The sequence below is a fragment of the Cimex lectularius genome, unplaced genomic scaffold (genome assembly GCF_000648675.2).
Source record: "Cimex lectularius strain Harlan isolate CLEC.00 unplaced genomic scaffold, Clec_2.1 scaffold179, whole genome shotgun sequence".
Taxonomy (NCBI): domain Eukaryota; kingdom Metazoa; phylum Arthropoda; class Insecta; order Hemiptera; family Cimicidae; genus Cimex; species Cimex lectularius.
In genome coordinates this window covers 711,894-733,039 of record NW_019392757.1, presented here as the reverse complement: position 1 = coordinate 733,039, position 21,146 = coordinate 711,894, and the positions used below count along the sequence as shown (strand labels likewise).

General features: G+C 31.4%; 1 protein-coding gene and 1 non-coding gene across 6 annotated transcripts in view; both read left to right on the top strand.

Annotated features, from left to right (window-relative positions):
* The window catches only part of LOC106671074 (homeobox protein Nkx-2.6-like), a 46,269-nt gene that overhangs the window by 6,922 nt on the left and 18,201 nt on the right, over positions 1-21,146 (top strand). The window contains exon 1 of one of the 5 annotated variants that reach the window (XM_014401877.2): positions 19,134-19,313. The exons of 3 other annotated variants lie outside the window; for them this stretch is intronic. In XM_014401877.2, the coding sequence (XP_014257363.1) occupies positions 19,153-19,313 (161 nt within the window). In that variant the 5' untranslated portion in view covers positions 19,134-19,152. Of the gene's footprint in view, positions 1-19,133; positions 19,314-21,146 lie in introns of those variants that run through there. One more of the 5 variants, XM_014401878.2, reaches the window with a different exon arrangement.
* On the top strand, positions 3,985-4,058 carry Trnah-aug. Its single transcript has one exon. It is a non-coding gene; the product is annotated as a tRNA-His (tRNA).

Sequence of the window (21,146 nt, the reverse complement as noted above, 5' to 3'; positions counted from 1 at the left end):
AACCAAAACGTCCTAATTAACTATGGTCGTCCGAATCTCAGCAGGTTTTTTTTTTTTTAAATTTTTCACCTTACCAATCTGTCAGCCACGGTTTGTTCCTTTCCTCTATCAATTTCTTCATCTTTAAAAAAGTAATTAAAAGAGAAATTACACCTCTAAAAATGATATTAAATGGAGTACGTTTGCTGACACTTGCTGATCTCTAGTTTGGAAATAGTATATGATTTATAATCATCATAGTAAATTTTCCAACTTTGAAAAAAAAAATTTCTCTTATTTTTAAGCTACTAAAATGCTTATTTCACGAACGTTTACAAGTTTAATAATGATCACATCTTGGAAATTTACCGTAGTTTTCAATGGTATAATTTGGTAACAAAACTTTTTAGTTTTGGAGTAATCATTGTTTATTTGAAGCAAGCAACGTGAAATCTTAAAAAATCAGAAAAAGCGGAATAACTCCGAAACTGCTGAGATTCGGACCATAGTTAATTAGGACGTTTTGGTTCCATTTTGAATGTAGAATCTACTGGCAATGTTTGTAACCCGAGTAGCCGAACACCCTGTATACATGAGAAATTTATATTGAAAAACAGGATCGAAATAAGATAACTAGCATTATTAAGTAAAATGAATGTAAGAAGCGTGTTCATTTAAGAATAAATTTATTTATTAATACAGTATTATGTAACAATAAGCGTGGTATAATTGTAAAACATATATAATAACGTTACGGTTTAATTAATTTAAACCTTGAGATTATTGGAAAATAATGACTGTTTTAGCGGTTTCCTTATACAAATACTAATATATTTTCACCAATTTAATTAAAAAATGACTAACATTAAATCGCAATTTCATGATATTTATAGATATTATTGAATACATCAATTTTCGTATTGATATTATACAATTAGTTTGTATATTATAATGTTTATTATGTAACATAGATTTTTTAAATGACGTATTGTCTTTTTTATAAATATTTATAACTTGTGGCTTTTTAAAATTTAATGTAAATGTAAAAATTATTGCAACAATTAAACAAAAAATGTATTTAAAAAAACACAAATTATAATAATAATTAGTTTGGTTTTGGGATTTCTTTATGAAATTAAATTTCAGTGAAATACATCCCTCAATTTTGAAAAACCGTTTAGTTTCCAAAAACATTAATGTTGTACCTACAATTGGAATTGTATAGATTAACTAATTTTGAATGAACGAATTATTTTATTTTTTAAGAATTTATAAAATCAAAAATCCGTCTTATGTCCTATTTAAGCATCAAACTCAGAAATTGTACCGTATTTCAGCAATTAGTTTTTAAAAGTGAGTTTCAAGCAATTGCCATTTTTCGGTACCATTTTCTTGAAATATATTCGGTAAATTACAGTCAATTTTTATCGTTTTGATTTTCTTTGTATACTACGAATTCATAGGTAGGTATTTTAAAATAGTGAATCGTTTTTGGCAATTACCAAAATATTTACCCTTTTTTAACACAAAAAAAATTCCGTTCCTGGGTGTTTTTAATATAGCTCGTTTCGAAAAATGTCATATCAACATGACAAAAATTTTGGAGAAAAGTGAATTTTTCCGATTGCCGCTCAATAAAGCCATACAAACGTTACAAACCGATTCCTTTTGTAATAAGGAGTTGTTTAGCGGTGTTTCATTTGGGAATGCAGTTATTGTCTCAGAATTTACATTAAAGACTTCCTAGGTACAGTCTTCAAACAACCTAAGAGATAGCGAGTTCATCAATCAATATATACCAAAACACTTGATTCACAACTTTCAAAAATTTAGCATTTTTAATATAAAGGTACCAGTTTTAATCTCTTCAAAGAAAACGTTTAATATAGAGTGTATAAAATATTTTAATATAGGATAATATAAAAGAATTTTATTTTGGATCTGAAGAAACGATCGCTACTCTCTCAATATGATAAAATAAAATAAGGAACAATTCTTTTGACATATGTTCCAATAGGCATAATTTTAGTTACAATTACAATGTTACGAAAAGGTGCATATTTTTCATTTTTTCAAAGTTTAGCTTCATCTGAAAGCGTCCTTCTGTAAAGTACTTTTGCTATGTGTAATTCTAAGGGGGTGAGGATACATGAAATTAAAGTTGAGGAGGTTTTCTTATTCTTCTTTGTCACGGAGATAATTCCAGTCCGAGAATTATTCCGTCCGAGAGAACTTCATTGCCAATAATATAAACACTACCGTTTTCTTCATGGTTTAACTGAGCTATTTCTTTTAATTAGTTTAGGTGTGTGATACTGTCTTTATATTTAGATTGTTTTGGATATCTCCAAATATGACGAAAAAACGTCTTGAAGTTAGTATTAATTCCATCTTTAGAAATTAGATGATTATGCAATTTTTGTAATTTTGGATAAATAAATTGTGATTTTGGAAGATCAAATATCGATCGTTTTTTTGAAAAGGATTGAACATCACACTCACTCCATCATTCATCATTTCGATCAAATATCGTGTGGGAGCATATTTTTAATAACTGATCGTTGAACATAATTAAGAATGAATAAACAACAATTCGGTATTTTAATAATGATTTTATATTTCACTAGGACTTGAACAGTTTCTAAACTTCCGAATTTAGATAAGTTAACCGAGCAATATTTAAGAAAAAAGTAGTCAATTTTTGAGGATATTTGTTTCATAGCGGAAGCCGAAATCTTCTTACCGTCAAATACAATGATGAAAAAGAAATTCAAGCTTTTGCTCAAGTAAAGTAAATTCATTTGTTACTACCCCGCTTTCTACCTATTTTAAAGTCATCATCAGGGCAAAACAATCTTAAATGTGTCTACTCATGTCAGTCACAATGTCTGACTGGCAGTGCTTGGCAACATTGGGACTGAGTCAGTCATCAAAGACAATTTAAACCATCTACTAAAAACTTAATTATGTCAATTTGTAGGCGTATTTAAGAATGTTTTGACTTGATGATGACCTTAAAAAAGGTAGAAAGCGTGGCAGTGACAAATGAATTTGGTTGTTCATCAATTCAATGTTCATCATTGTGATCCAGATTATTCGTGAGTAAAAAGTGGTCGATACAATTAACACTTCAAACAAAATAATGCCCCATTTTCTCTTGATCCGAATTTTTAAAAATATCTATTTAATTGAATATTTATATGCACAATTATTGTGTTATTTATTTATTACCATCGTTAAAATATCACAATATTAGTAGTTATTAGTATAGTATAGATAGCGTTTTATAGATTTTTTTTAAAAATAACTTTATAATAAACAATGAAATATAAGAAATAGCTTTGAAAATGTTTATTTTATTATTTATACACGTTGGTTGCAGTTCACATTAAATATATATAAAAAAATGTCTTTTGCCAATATTTTTTTTCGTATCGAAAACTGAAATTGTTAAAACCTGATAAAATGTGTTTTATAAGTTTCATTTACGCCTTAAACTATATTATAAACAACGAGCATTTCAAACCAGATATTGATCTAAAATTATCACACCATTGAGAAAAGCAAATTTACAGAGATTTGATTTAGTATCAAGACTAATTATTGATGAGACTGAGCACAGCATATATTTTTACAAGACAAATAATTTATCATATAACTGGCAGAAGTTAATCATTCCTGATCATCCTGCATTGTCTGTTTTCACTAAAAGCTTCTGTTAGATTTCTCCATGTTGAATGGTGTAGTAACCACTCTTTCATGCTCGGAAAATAAGCATTTCATTTGAATAATCTTTCTATGTAAGGTGTTGGTGGAAATGAAAAAGTTAGTCTCACGACGGGATTCGAACCCACGACCTTCGATTCGGCTCAATACGCCGTTGTTCTAACCATTTATTGATGATGTATGACCTATGCATGATTACACGATATTTGAAAATGGCAAAAAAGAAGGAAAATTCGAAAGGTTGAAGGTTGAGATGGGGAGTTGTCCGAGTGGATCGAAGTCACGATAGCTCAAGTGGTTAGAGCAGCAGCGTATGGAGCTGAAGGTCGTGGGTTCGAATCCTCCTCGTGACACTAACTTTTTCATTTCAACCAAAACCTTAAATAAAATTAATATTAATTAAAAAAAGTAATTTGGTCAATCAGACCACTAAATATAATGGATTTCATTTAAAGTTAAAAATAGGATTGAAATGATAAAAACTGTACAGCGGGCTTATTTAATTTGTGATGACAAGAAGCCATGAACATTTTTAAAACAAATTATTGTCAGAAAATTTGCAGAACGTTTCATCATTTTTGATTATCTTGCTAAGTCAGCTTCGGTCCGACGTGAGTCCGTGTGTTTCTCTATCTTGAGTATTGTACAACATTCAGTCCAACCTACAAAATTTTTCAATAAACGTTTTTTCAATACAATAAATATTTTGAGGAAAAACTTTCATATCTAAAAGTTCGTGTTAATGTAAGTAAGATCAATCCTGATGGATACATTTAACGGATTGTAATATTTGTAATGCAGTTTGTTAGAAGATTAGCAAAAGTTAGTAGTTTTTTGTTTTAAAATTTGCCGGTATACGAAGATTATACATAAATCTCGTGTATTATTTATATTTTTAGTGAATCCACTTATAAAAGGAAGAGGGCTGAAGTAGTATTGAAAAATTGTGTTTAGAGAAGATGGCGTGTGGCGGGCTCTTTCAGTGCCTGGCGCCGACAGCAACTCCTCCACTCGACCAAGTCACACATCTTAGAAACTTATTTACTCAATCTCGCTCTTCCCCCGGGCCAAGATAATGCTCCAATTTCCGAATAAATTTGATGAAAGGGCAAAAGCGTTTGTCGACAACTTTTACCTTAGTTTTTATCGTGTTCACTTCGTCTGGATTTTTTTCCTTACTGCTAGGGTAGTTTTGATTTGGACAGAACTCCACGGACGTTGACGTTCGCCGGAATCCGAGGGGTTCTCGACGAGCAGATGTTTGTTGTAGGTAGGTGGCAAGTGAGGGAGGGATTACCCTCGCATCTGCCCGATTCCCATGTACACACAGCCAATTACACCCCTGTTTAACTCTTATATTAACCCTCGGCAACGATTTGGTGCCCCTCGGCGATTTAGATTTAGATCCTTTCACTCCGTGTCTTCCTTTTCTCATTTATTATTCATTCAAATGGCTGACAATTACCATCCAATATGATTTTGTCGCGATGTTGTTTCTATTGTATGGCAACGGGTTTATGTAATATATCGACTTACCATTGGTTTGGTTTAACGGATGAGGTCTGCTGTCTTCTTAATAGTTTCTCTTGAAAGAATGATAAGGAAGTTCTGACCGAAATATTTTGAAATTAATAGTGGTTCAATGTAACGTTTAATAATGTAGGTTTTTTATTTCATTGGTAATAGTTTAAGCATTATGTTTTATCAAGATTTGACGATTTTTCATATAGCGTTTTGAGATACACACATTGCCATGTGCCATATTATGACAGTTCGACTATTAATAATAAATTAATTATTTATTTAAGAAGGAAGATTGACAACACATAATTAAATACAATTAAAAGCCTGTACAATTAAATAGCGATTTTAGCCTGTCAGTAATTGATCTAAAATAATCAAATATGCAATGTATGTCTTCTCCAAATTGGGTACAATTACAACATATAAAAATTTGTATTCGAACAAAGTAGTAAATAAGGTCAAACACTTTTTTTTAGCAATAAACAAAGTAGATAAACCTTTTTCTACTCATTAAACAACCCTTGATTATAAATTTTTTGCAAAAAATCATATAATAAATGTAACTACTGATCCGCAGGTTTTTTTTTACAGGGATTTAGAACTCTATATACACATAATGACACAAAGTCAACTCAGTACTGTGTACTATTTTTAAGTGGAAAAATTTACCCTCTTTTCAGCTAGGTGTAACTTTGTACTATAAAAGTTTGCTTAGGTATGGCATTAAGATTTTGATCATTATGCTTTCTTTCTAGAAAGAAGTAGCTAGTCTAATGGCCCCAGTCTTTTATAACAGCCATTTAAATTTGTATTAATTTGTTTTATTTATTTTATACATTTGTTTTATTTACGTTTTTCTTCTTTAGCATTGTAGATATTGTTCTAAGGGTGGGAAAATTTATGGGAAAAAGTAAGCGTAACTAAAGAATGCCCACCAGGCAACTATCTACATTTTTTTAAGTTTAATAGCAAGTGAGCTCTTGAGACTCTTAACCCTTAATATAAATTATGTCAAGGATGTGCAGACAATAATTCTTTATTACTTTCTATTGTATTCCTGCAATCTGTAATGGTTTCTGTTATTACCTAGAAAAATCTATACAATGATCCTTGAAAGTGGTCAATTTCAGATTTTCATCGAGTCTAGAGTTCTGTCAAAAAATATTTTATAATTTTCTGTTTTATCCTGGTTGCATTTTATTTTCGTTGTCAAATCTACAAGGAGATTCTTGAATCGCCATGAACTAGCGTATATTTAACTGAAAATTACCTTTCACTGTCCTGTTACAAAGTGCTGGAAAGTGAGTTATCCCATTCCACAATGGAGTTAAGGCTTGTTTGCCTTGTAAAGTGGCATCTATTTTACTTTCGGGGGCACAAATTGTTCATTTTAAGAAACTGTGGACTGTTTGGCTGATGGAGTTACATCATGTATAGTTTAATTTAGCGATTCAGAATCATGTTTCAACTGATAATATTTAAAACCAGTGCCTTGATGGTTGTGACCTAGTATTTGATATAACCTGTGTGGATCGTTCGGTACGTCTGCACAATTCAAGTATTTCGAACGACTAGAAGTTCGAGTCGATCAAGATACATCAGATCATCACAATCACGATAATCGATGATTGCCATATAACGGTGAGATTTTTTGTAGTTTGGTCGATGGTCTTCCTGATCCAAGCTCTTTCGGTGTCTCATTCGCATTTAGGTACTTCGCCATTTTCATTGATGGCTTAAACATCATGATTATCCTGAGCCACATGCCGTGGGAACAAAACTTAATATTATTTACTTATTTTATTATTAACGGACCCGCACTGCATACATCTTCCACACCAAAACACCGAAGTTTGGCCTGGATTATCTGAAATTACTACATACCACGAAGAGAAATCTAACAATTCTTCTTCGCGCTGAAACAATGGATTTTTTTGGCATTGACCTTTTGTCTTCAGCCATGTTTGTTATTGTTTTTTATAATTTGTTCGTTATAAATTATTTATAAGTTGCAACGAGTTCGTTTGACAAAATCGACCAGAGCCCGATAAACGTCGAAGACTTCTGTATATATTAAGAATTTATAATTATAAGGTTAAACTATTTCGCACTGGTCTATCGCACCGAACATAGTCTTCCTTTCTTCATCATATTTTCTGCAATGCCATACTATATGTTCCGCATTATTTATTAGATCGCGTACGGTACACAGATCACTGTCTTTCTTTCCTATCATGGGTAAGTATGCATTACAGATGCAGTGGTTTGATCGTAGTCTGCCTATTGTAACAATGACTTGCCTTTCAAACGTTTCTTTGGTGAACCAAGGAACGCATCCGACTTTCGGAAAGATGGATTTATACCATTGTCCAGTGCTTAATGTTCTATATCTATTCTGCCACTGTGCGATCGGTCTTCTTTTGATAACATTGATGGCATCGTAATGGGATATTTTCAACACTTTTTCTATCTTTGATTTTTTGTAGCTGACTTGGCCAATTCGTCGACTTTCTCATTTCCTTTCAATGAACAGTGGCCTCTTACCCATAAGAATATAACTTGCTTTCCTTTATACCGATCATTTATTTTATTTATAATTTTAACGGTCAACAATAGATATGAACTTTCTAATATAGTAACGAATTCTGATTTGGATTAATTAATGGATTATCTTCTAATTACAAGTTAGATTTGCTCTAGGACCCTTGAGAACCAATGCCAATCAGTCGTCGTTTCTTTTGAAAACTTGTCTTCGCATAATCCTTATTTCGTTCTTGAGCTTTTACCCAGTAGGCTGATTATAAAAATTTATCTTGTAGACTACTCCTTTTTTCTTAATAACCTATGAATTATGGCCATTAATCTGGCAAATATATCAGACACTCTGTAGAATAAAATTGTAAGGTTCGTTGTTCCCAACTTGTTTCTTAATTCAACGATTTCCTACCCAGCACTCTGTAAACTCCGCCGATTGATCGTACTTATTAACAGTCGTTCGAACAACTAACTATTGCCAAAACACGCTTTAAATTATTTGAATCGTTTTATTGTCGGAATACGTAAGCCGGTGATATAAACACTTGCCTGGTTTCATCTCGTACTGCTAGAAATGTGAAGTATATACGACTTGACAGGATTGAACACCTTCTTCAATGGCCCACTTGTACTATATTCAAGTACATATACTCAGTGTTCAACAGATCCTTTTAAATTCGTTTTCTTTCATCACGAATAAATGTATTATATTGTGTAAATCAATACCAAGTAAAAGCCAATTGTAGTAATTATTATGTACTACATACTATATAATATACGATAACAAAAATTTGGTTCAAAGGTTTAACATTTTTAACAAATTTTATCCGAGTTTAATTTATGGAATATACTTCATCGAAATTCTTACTGTTGAATAAAAGTTTAAATCTATTTAGACTGTACTACCCTCAGGTTTATGGTATGTAAAAGGAAGGCAGAAAATAACTCATATTGAGCCATTAAGATCATTTATTTATAAAGAAATCAAAAATTATTGAGATATTTGTTAACATTAATTGATAATAAATAGTATTAGGGTGTAAATAGTAAATAAATATCAAGGAAAAATAAAACAGCAATAATAGGGGTAGGAAAATCGGTTTTGTTAAAACAGCTGTCATCAGCACTATATTTTTTAAAAATTTTGTTTTCGTTTTGTCAATACAATGTAAAAAGGAGTCGACTACTGGCTCACCGAGTTGCCTTCAACCAAGACGGGAACTTTTGTAATGGATTTCTCATCTTCGGCCGCGTAAAGTTCATAAGCTCTGTGTGCGGTCCAGGTAATGACTGGGCCTGAATGGACAAACAGGCGTTCATTCTTCGCCAACTCCCATTCACTCTATCTAATTGCCTTCCGGCAACTGAGGAATCGTGACTAGTATCCCGGCGACACCTTAAGGTCCGAAGCAATTCACTATTTCCATTCATAAAAATGACCTTTTAATCTGACAGTACAAACATTTGAAAACGGGTTGAAATGTCTTCTAAAGATCCGGCCGTTTCGTAAACAGGAAAGACGTTTTCAATCCTGGAACTGATTTTTTGTAAAAATGACTAATGCTTGAAGCCATCATTAATGTAATTTCCTTTCTTATGGAAATTTTCTCAACATTAATTTCACAAAAAATTGTAGTATCAGAAATCGGATATCCATCTTGGGCAATACTTAACATAATTAAAGCCATTGGCTCATCATTACCGTATAAAATAATAATAAACAATGATGGGCAATCACAATATCAAAAAATTGAATAGATACTACCATTAAATTTAATTAACATCATAAATTAAATAACATTTGACTGTTTTTTTTATGAAATATAGAAACATTTTGTAACTTCAATAGGCAATATATTGTAAGTCAGAGGATCGATCAGCCATCAATTTCCCATTGTGTTACACACCTGTTTACGATAAAAAATTCTGATAATTTCACAATTTTTTAGAACTACCCAAATGAATCATTATTTGCTTTCGTATTCAATTCGTTTTATCGCCGCGGAAAGGCTTGGCTGTTAACACATGCCGTTAAATAAGAAAGGAAACGGATGTTTAGGACTCTACTTTTTCCCCCCAATTTAATTTCTCATATTTTTCTCTGTGATAAAGCGATTCGGGTCGTAAAATGCCGGCGGATAAAGAGATTTTATGGCATTTGAACAGGGCCAAGGCAAACATATGGTTTTATTGTTTATGCTTGCTACTGGGCATTTTAGATAGTCGATTGAGAAGTTTATATCTCTCGTTTGACAACAATGCCATTTATGTTTACATTTTTTGTTTTAAATATGCACAAATAATAGATCACGAACACTAAGGTTTGCGAAAAAAAACTTTTGTAGACATGATCGTCGAAAGGGAATACTTTACTTATAAATATAATTATAACAAGAAGCTAGGTTTGGAGATAGATAGATAGATAGGCAGATAGATAGATAAATATATTGATAGAGAGAGAGAAAGGGAAGGAGGGAGAGGGAGAGGGAGAGGGAGAGGGAGAGAGAGAGAGAGAGAGAGAGAGAGAGAGAGAGAGAGAGAGGGTGAGTAGATTATGCAGAGAAAGGTTGCTCGTTGTGTCTCACATAATAGAGGCATCATGCCTTGGCTCCTTACAGGGAGCGTGTAGGCATGCTATCCAATCTGAAAATGGTGCTCGAGCACTGCAGCGAGTTTCTGGGTCCCCTGTTCCGCTTTTTAGGGGAAATTGGGTTTTTTTTATTGTATATAGTGTCTTATGTGTTGTGTGTCTATATGTTTTGTGTGAGTGCATGTGTTTATTAGTGTGAATGGCGAGAGGTGAGGGTGAAATATAACGTCATCATCGCCCCTCGAACTTTGAGAGCGTATGAGTGTGTGTTCGGGGTCTATGGCGGAATATTTATAAAAGTACTCCATCGACCCCAATCTAGATTAGTTTAAGTATAGTCGGTGGAGGAATATCAGTACTCCACCGACCAAACGGAATGGTGTACTGTAAAAATGTATTTAAGTGTATGAATGTATTTATTTGTATGAATGTAGTGTTTGAAAGGGTATAGAATATAGACTTAGTTGGGGACTGAAATGACCTAGATCTCGGAAGCCCCAGTCAAAAAAAAAAAAAGATAGAAACGCAATCAGAATCAGAAATAAACAGGTAAATAAAGAAGAGGGAGAATGAGAGAAAGGGTGAGATAGAGATAGAGAGAGAGGGAGAGAGAGAGAGAGAGAGAGAGAGAGAGAGAGAGAGTGAGAGAATAATGTTTTATTTATTATTTGATCCTTGGCGATCTTTTTTTTCTTCTTATCCTTGCTGGTTGGTCTTTTAGGCGCGTTTCTGCATTTTCTGCGTGTCTCTATGATTTGATGGTACCTGATTCTTGTATATTTTTAGACAAAATTAAAATTAAATAATGATAAGTGCCGAAAAAACTTCTTATTTGTTGAAAAAAAGGAAAGTTCTTCCTACAAAAGTCCAACAGATTACATAAATTTGGTTTTCATGCATATACATTGCCAGTCAGTGAGATTTCAGTCATTAGATACAGGAATATAGAAATCACACAGACCACTAAAGATGATCATGAAATTACAGCATCATCACCCCTCAGACCACAGGCTGAAATCTCCTGTTTTATTTTTAGTCGCAGATTTTGCTCTAATTTGACCATTCTTACAACCTGAGATGGAGAGAGAGAGAGAGAGAGAGTGTGTGAGTGTGATGAGGGGAGGGAGAGGGGGAGAGAGTTGATGGTTAGATTATGCAGTGGAGAGACACAAACCCAAACCAAAGAATTGGTCGTAAGATGTTAACAGAAGGATTATTAACCACTTAAGTTCTAAATTTAAAGTTCTAAATTTGTAAAAAACACAATTTAAAGTAAAATGTGGTAGGTATTGGAGTAATCTAAGGATAAACTTGTAGCAATAAATAAATAATCTTGAACGTTATACCAAATATTAATTCATCCAATGCTTCGTCTTATGCTTTGTAGCTTTTTACCATACATCACTTTTATAGTCTTCAGAGTTTGACAATTTATAACTAAATACTAGAATCTTATATTTTTTAAAAATATTTATGTTTATTCAATTATTCCTTTATCTTACGTAAAAGTGTCTAGCACTTTATAACAAAAATCCAATTCTAAACTAGGTTGTTGTTTTAGTTTTCTGGATCAACTAAACGAATTTTTTTTAAACTTGAATAAAAATACAGCGGGAAAGTGTAAAACGAGGTTAACAAAGCAAAGTATTTCGTTACTTGAGATTGAAACAATTTTTGGCCAGGCAATCTAGCATTTTTCTCAGTAGATCGTGTAGAAATTTCATTATTTCATTTGCTTTATTATAATTAATGTATATTTTCCAAATAATTAACTTACGGCACATTTTAAGTTGTACACTTTTCTTGTTATAATGAAGTAACTAATACAAATTATAACAGATTAACGATTAATTAGTAAAACTGACAAGATATAGTATTTATACAAGTAGGTTCGCGTTACAAACAGTTTAGCTTAATTAATTCTGATTCTGAAAACTGATTCCCTTTAAAAGACGCTATATCTTTGAGTATTGTTTTAAATATATTTAAAATATTTATCTATAATCTATTATTATTAATCTAATATTTATCTATTATAAACAAATTTATCTATATATTAAATAGATAAAACAATTTATAATAGCATGAAAAATAAATTTTTGTTTCTCGCTCTTTCTTCAGACATGTAACGCTGTAAAGGTGGATATTTTTAAGTTAACTGAATAATTAAATCCATCACAAATATTAATTTTAATATTTTTATTACGTCCCGACAGAAAAGCGATATGTCTTCTGTAAATTAATTCAGCTAAATGTAGGTTGGGCAACCAATTTATCGGTTGATCGATAGTTTAGATTACTGATTTTTAAGTCAATTTTCAATTTTAGAGATCAAGCATTATTGGTTTAATGAAGAGTTTTTAATTTAACAGCATCGTGTACTTTATTTAGTTGCTGTGATAGTATTTGTCCTCTTGTTCAAATACTCTTGCACTTTTCTAAAAAGACATCAGAATTTTTTATTTAATATTAGTACAATGTTAAAAATTCTTGTAGAAAGATAAGTTAGGATGAGTTCAGGAGAAGTTTATGAATGTGGTAAACGAACTGGCAAAACTATATGAAGTATTGTATCGGGTTGTCCGGAAAATAATGCAGGATTTTAAGTTTTCATTAAAAAAAATCTATATAAAATATTCTGTTTACGTTTACAGGATTACTCATTTGTATGAATGNTAGGATTTAATAAGTTACCAACACGTTGGGAGAAATGTATTGAGAGTATGGGAAATTATTTTGATTAAAGAACATTGCTTTAAAGTAACTAGTTTCTTTTTTTTTTGTTTCCTGCATTATTTTCCGGACAACCCAATAGATCTGCTTATGCTTATAGAAAGATCATAAAATTAGCTCTCCGAACTGTATATTGTGATAAATTCAATTAAAAGTTCCATATTTTGTGAATAAATACAATAGAAAATATATATTTTTTTTTAATTTCAACGATCTACATTCATCCATCCCTTTAATATCTTACCTTTGGCCAGCATTTTCACATTTTTTGTTTCTTTTAAAAAACCATATCTTTTATCCCCAATACCTTGTATAGGCTTGTGTTGAACGATAGGGTGCAACGAAAAAACAAATCATCCTCTGCCGTTTCAAGTATTGTAAACACAGTTCATGAAAAGTGCTCCCGATAAGTGCTCATGTTGAATATTAATCCGATCACAAAAGAGAGCACTCTTGTATGAAGTAGGGCAGCCATTACGAGGAGAGCTCTCGACCGTATCGACTCGTATTCTGATACACAGGGCCAGGCTATCTATTGTAATAGCAGCTTTACGTGATCTTGGAATTGCTTCGGAATGAACCGTGAGACATAAATCTCATGAAACTTTTCACTGTTCCATGCTAAATTCATTTGTTTATAAATAGCGTCCACCTTTCTATAAACAAAGTGGTAAATGATGGACGGCATTCGTAATTATTGCAACACCTCGTAAATTATGAAGACCGTTTGAAATTAGCAAAATTAAGCGGCTTTAACGTAGTGTTGCATTTTTTTTCTTATTTGCAATCTTCAAATTGTAAAGTGTAATAAATACGGTAACATTTTGCTATAATATATCACATTATATAAACGAAAAAGTAAAAATAATCATAATGAATACTTGTGGATTACCTTCCAATATTCCACTATTAGGATTTACAGGATTTAGCATGTCATAGTTTAAATAAAAACACCTTTTCAAAAAACATGAGGTAACAATTGTACAGATGCAATCTTTTTCTTAACTTCAGTCATAAATCTCCAGTTGAAACTTAAAAAAATCTATGTTTTTCATTTTATTTATCAACTTTGAGAAAACTTTTGACTCTGTCCGCCATGCCTTCCTTTTTCGAAATATAACTTAAATGTAACCCTTAAAATCATAAGATTAGTTAAAAAAACCGTATTCACTTGCAAACATCGCAATTGTACAGAATTCCAAGAGAGAAGAAATAAAAGTTACAAAAGGTTTCTTTCAAGGGAAAAAGTGTCATCAACCTTCTTCTCCATGTTAATTTCAGATATTGTTCAATTTTGTAGAGACACTGATATTCGGAGGAATCTTCTTTTGTCGTTAGCTCATTTACCTATCATGGTGTCCCAATTTCGTCCTCAATTAAAAAATGGGAAAAAGATGTTTGGCTAATTAATAAGTATTGCATTTTTAACAGAAATAAATTTTATGGCAAAAATTTACAGTTTTTGTTATTGTGTCGGATGTATGTGTGGGTCAATGCGTCTCAAAAATGCATTGTCTGCAGTAAAAAGTATATAAAGTAAACGGCAATGGTTTATAGATCCTCGAGATTAAAGCTTCCGAACAATTCCGGCTCTCAGGTTTTACAACACTGTAAAGATAGGATCAGACAAACGCCGCGTCTTCGTAAGGTTATCACAATCACGAAGATCCCTATCGCAATGGCAAGGGTATTGGCGTAAATCAAACAATGTATTATTTACAGTCTTTCTCCGCCTATTTATCCACTGGCGGGAAGACCAAAAGCAGTTTGTTTTGTGTCAAAAAAAGAACGTATAACGCCTAAACAGGCGATGTACTTTATGAGGGTGCCGGTAAAAGTATGTAAGGGGGGATGTATTTTGCAGGTATGAGAAGGGTGCGTGCGACCAGGCAATATGTGGGGGCGAACCTATTACCAGATTAGCGGAAATCGTTCTTACACCGTAGGTATTTCTTTTTTATGAAAAGAAAAAGAAAGAGAGCTGATGATGAATAAACAATTTGTTAAAATAGCCGCAAGTATATTTCTTTATTATAATAATGTTAAAAATACAATTTTATGGGTAGGCGTTTGTAATATACAAAAATGAAGCATGTCAAACAATAATTCCAAATATAAAAACCTTACGAAAATCACTTTTCAACTTTATCCAAATTGACCTTAAATATTACTATTTGGATTTTTATTACCGGCATTAGTTAAAAGGAAATTAAATTTGTACAGGTTGTTTCCAAAGAAGACATAAAGAAAAAAATAAGAAAACCCAACGAAATACGAAGGCATTGTTACTTACTATTTAAAACAGTAACTACAATACGCATATAATACCTCGATATGGTATATGTATGGCTAAAGAGTATTCAATTTATCAACATATAATATATAAATATATGGATGTCAATAAGTCAAGATTTATATTAAACATTTTGCATTCTGTGATGTGATATAACTGAATTTCAATATATTCGTACGATTTGTTGCAAGAGGAATGACGATCTCACCCATCTCTTCATTCTGCCCTATTCTTAACATTCAAAGTTTCCTTTTCCTCAGTAAATTCTCTTTCTATCAACAGTTATACACTGGAAAATATTTTAAGTAGTCCAAATCCACAAACATCATAACGATATCGCCTTTATTTGAAAAATGTACCAACTCGAATTTAAAACGGATCTATGCTCAGGTCGACTATTTTTTGCATTTATTTCTGTTTCTTTACAGTAGTTTTTGAAGAAAATTTCATCACTGTGGATGGATGCTTTAAGTAATTATTTACGGAGTCTAACTTTCTGGTTTGCGTTTTTTTATATACCTTACGTACTTTTAAGTTATATAATTTATTGTATTAATTTTATTGTCTTATTGTATTTTTTACTTTATTTTATTTATTTTTTATTTATGTTTTTGTAACGTATTTACTTATTCGTGTAATTATGAAATGGAAATGGACGATCCAACGTTTGGATTCTAAGAAATATTTAGTCCTTAATACATTATTTTTATAAAATGGAATGACGTTACCATGAAACTCTAGCTTTGTAAAATATTGGGTTTGAAACTGAGTTGAAAAAAATTTTTGTTTATCGATTTCCAAATTTTTCTTTTCTTAACCATTATAGAAACTTCAGACATGGTGAAATTGGAACTGATATATAATAATTGTTTTTATTGTAACATGAAATTCTCTGTGTAACTGAAATAAATAACCATTATTTAGTCTGATAGTCAGAGCTGGCCTAAGGCAACCCTGTACATTTTGTATTTTTTTTATTAAGTAGTAAGTTTTATTCAAGCTATTCTTGAACTCCATGATCGAAAATCCTCCATATTTTCTTTATTTCTTCTAATAATTAAACAGGTAATCAAACTGGCCGATGCAACTGTCTTTTGGAACGAACTTAAAATTATGTATCTGTTAAAATTCTTTTTAATGATTAGACAGCCTAGTATAACTGTCGGTATCTAATAGCAGATATATAAGATCTGCCATTGGTAAAATATATAGTCCTTAAATACATAATTTTTAAAAATAAAATAACACATTAGCTTCGAAAAAAATATAAGGGTCCGTGAGTGTTTTTTTACATAGAATAAATATAGTTTATCAAAGCAAAATATAGCATCTGTCACATTTCAACAAGACAATATTAAGTTAAAACGATTTTGTTATTATCGTACTTTTTTCTTCTTGTGAATTGCCTATCTTTGAGTTCCATTCCTGAATGTCCTTCAAACCTTCTCTATTTCTTGAAGTAACTTAGAAGTTGATCAAATTAACTGATCTAATTATCACTTTCGAACTAAGTTTAAATCATAAATGTTTTATTCTAACAAAGAGCAAGACAGTGAGAATAGGCAAACCAAAATGATCAAAAACCAAAATACAATATCAAATCACATTTAAATTAATGTTTAGAGAAAGATGAATCATAGAGAAATTATGTATGCAAATATAACAGCTATAATAGAGGAAACAATTTGTATTTAAATTCATTGAGTATTTTAAAATTAAACAAGACACAAGACATTTTAAAAATATTTTTGTTTATGTCTTAAACCAATAAATCGGTTAAATTATTGTGACAATTTTATACATTATTTAACTAGAAATTCTGTCTAATTCTGGTTTATTGCATCATATTAACTTTTCAAATTTCTTAATTTTTAAATCAACATAGTAGCAGGTTATTTAGTCATTCGTTCCTATTCTCACGTTTGATGCAGTTTAATCTGTATATATTTTTAATTATACCTACTCTGTTTTAACGTTTAACATGACAAACAACCAATGTTGATAATTTTGAATACGTAGTTTTATAAATAAACATATTTAACCATCTACACAAAAATCCATTTTTTTCAGAACTGCTATAGTGAAAAATTAATTTAGCATTTAAACGCAACTCTTTTTTTTAAATGGAATTACACTCAAGCTTTGAAATAAATTGTCGATATCTTAAATCAATTACAAATTTTTACGACGAATTTATAAATATTGTAGATGGAAAAATTATATCTTAGCGTACTAGCCCTGCTCAAATCAATTTTCTCAAATTGTACGTTTCCTAATAGACTAACAATTTGGCCAAACAAGCCTTTCCGATTACCATTTTTGATAAAGGATTTGATATAATAGGTAATCTACAAATATTTGTATAATATCCGATAAACTACGGCTACTTTGGACTTCATTTGTCAATCAATAGAAACTGGAAGAAAAAATTATAATGATGGGTTCAGTTGCACTCACTTTTGTCTTCATATATATACGGAATTTTATGGAAAATGATTTGAAGCACAACTGGTTTAATTTAACAGTAAAACAAGAGAATCGTTTTACTTTCGCTTAATGATTAGAATATTCATAAACAATAAAATGATGGGTAATTATAATATTTACACACGACTACAACCGTGACATATCTACACAGGAAATACACATTTTGGTCCCTGAAGATGATCTAACTAAAGTTCGAAACGTAGCACGTTAAAGAAAACGTTATTCTAAACCTACATCACACAAGACCGCATCTCACGTTTTCCAAATAATCACTTTGTTCAAAGTTTATATTTACATATGTATTGTAACTCTTCCTATCAACATATGCTATGTAATTCACCAAGCCCTGAAGATGACCCGACTAAAGGTCGAAACGCTGCAAAAAATGAAAAAGGAGTTTTGCTAAGCTACCTCATTCTTTACTGATCCTTATGAATCCAACAAATTATTAAACAACCGGCCGCTAAAAAACACACATTATATTTATTGATCTGAGGACAATTTGAGCGTTTTATTGTTTGTTTTAAACGGTGAAAGTTGGCATGTTTCTTTGTCATGTTCATTCATTCTGGTCTTTAATCTGTCAGAGCGTTTCTGCATTTCGTTCGGCGGTTAATTGTAAGAGATTTTGTTAAAATTGGTAATAGAGAATCAAACCAAATACCTGGAAAAACCAAAGTATAGAGTCATCAGTCCACAGATTTCAACACGGTCACAATATATTTTTTCTTAATTTAGTGAACTCAGGGGCAGTAAAACAAGACAGATGGTTGCCGTGTAAGGGATAAAAGTCGAGACATGAAACAGTGTTAGCGAAAATGGGAACAGAGGGCATGTAGCATAATATAAATATAACAACCGCATGAAACCCGCGAGTGGAGGGTAAAGGGGTGTCGAGTGATTATCGATTCCTCGGCGTTGTTTAATCAGAGGCATCGGTTAATAGAGGCGGGTTTGAGAGGCACTTAATGTCGACATACTTATAGCGGAGTTCATAAGGAGAAACCCTTAGGTAGGCGGCTAATAAAAACGGATACAATAGAGAAGAGAAGGAGGTCGAGTGAGCTGGAGGGGTACACATGTACACTCGTCTAGTAGTGCGCACCCTCGAGTCGAGAGGGCGGGTACACTCGAGGGGTAGTCCGTACTCTGGTTGGACGGCAATTTACCCCTCCACACTTTTGGATCAACCCCCGTTTTTCGAGTGGGATAGACATCGAGAATCTCCAGGACTTCGAGTACCCTCTCTAACTTCTACCGTTGACGGTATGCTCTTAGCTGTGTGATGGGGTCGCCGCCGCCTCCGAATTCGCCATCGAAAGAATCGACGCCGCCGCCGAGAAGGCACCCGCAGACTTTGCCTCCTGCTCTACTTGCTTGGTGTCCGGCGATTGTGCCTCCTTGGTGTCATCCTGCTCTCCTTCCACACTGGTCTGCTTTGCCGAGGTAAAACTGCTTACATCAAACGATAGGCTTATCGCGAAAATTTGCCAAATACTTACGTGTTGACGCACACAGTACGAAAGTACATAAGATTTTGTCTAAAGAGAAATTTTTACGTAATAAATACAATAAGAAAAAGTTCAAATTAAAGTTACTTCAAGATGTTTTTAGATATTATACATAATATGCCATCTTTGGTTTTAAGAATATCATTGTTTTTATTATTTCAAGTGCTCAAAAACACATCATTACATTTAATTAACGAATAAGAACCAAAAAATAAAGTTTCGCATCGTTTAATAAAATAAATTTTGTTTGCATGAAAGTTTTGATATATACTTTATTACATTCTATAACTCCTCGTAGATCTGGTTTAATAAAATGTAAACTTTTAATTTATCTGAACTTATTAAAACCAAATTCACATTTGTAAATAAACGTTACCCTTTTAATTCAGTAAAATATAGTAGTATTCATAGTAGTGATGAAGGAGATATTTTCCTGGAAATGTGGACATTGTAATTAAATATCCTCATCCCTTAATACTTTATTTATTTATTTATTTAATAGTGCACTAGTTCTACTATTACCATACTATTTGCATAAAAATATACATACTTTGTACCGTACTGCTATGTATTAAGAAAATCCTTTAGGTTGTTTTTACATGCATATCGCCTCTTTGGCTTTGAGATTATCACTATTAGTCTATATCATTTGATATGATCGAAAGAATTCACTATCATGTATACGTACTATCTACTACATTTGACTAAAAATTTCGAAAATATTTTAGATTTATATANATATATATAATAAATTTCAGCAATCGGTTATTCTTATTAAAAAGTATAACAGGTCATACCGTTTGTATTTACATAAATATATTATTAATTCAATGCTACAATTAGGAAAGTCTGTTTTCACGTAATTTACATACATATTGCGGTTTTGTAATTATCACTGTTATTCTATATCATTTATTATGATCGAAAACACTCCTTATTACCTTAAATGCTCAAATGTAATTATCAAATAAATGTGTGGTGATTAGTGAAGAAGGTGATCTCAATAAAGATCGAAACGTTGGCACGATAAAGAAAATGTTTTTCTGAAACCTACATTACACCAGACCGCATCTCACGATTTCCGAATAATTATCAAATAAATGAGGGTGGATTTAATTAAAAGCGCAAATCAATAAGTAACGTTTATCAATCCCATATCATTTATTACATGTAACTACATTTCTTTAAAAATTTTGAAAATATTATATATTTAATATATAATAAATTTCATCATTCGGTTATTCTTATTAAAAAGTACACTAGTATTGTATATGCATAAATATATTATTTTTGTATATGCATAAATATATTATTTGTTCAGTGCTAAAATTAGGAAAGTCTGTTTTCACAAAATTTAAATTCATATTTTGGTTTTGTGATTATCACTGTTATGGAAAAATGAAAAGTTGGTCTCTTATAACATTTGTTACATTTAACTATGATTGTTTGTCTTAAAAATTTTATTTATTAAATATATAGTACATTTTACTGTTCAATATGTAGTCACTATTTTTAATAATAAAAATCAATTTTCTACAAAAACGTGTATAGTTCATACTTCGTTTAAGAAGATGCTTAGTATTCAAATTTACTATTGCACACATAATTTTTCTCTCTAGACTTTTCATGATTTTGCAATAAAATAATGTAAAAAATTCGTTTTATGTTTATAAACATTTAATATAAAGGTAAGGAAGGAAAAAAAACAATCTTTCACCGTACAAACTGACAATATTTCTTTGATTTGTTTTATATGTGAAATAATTTA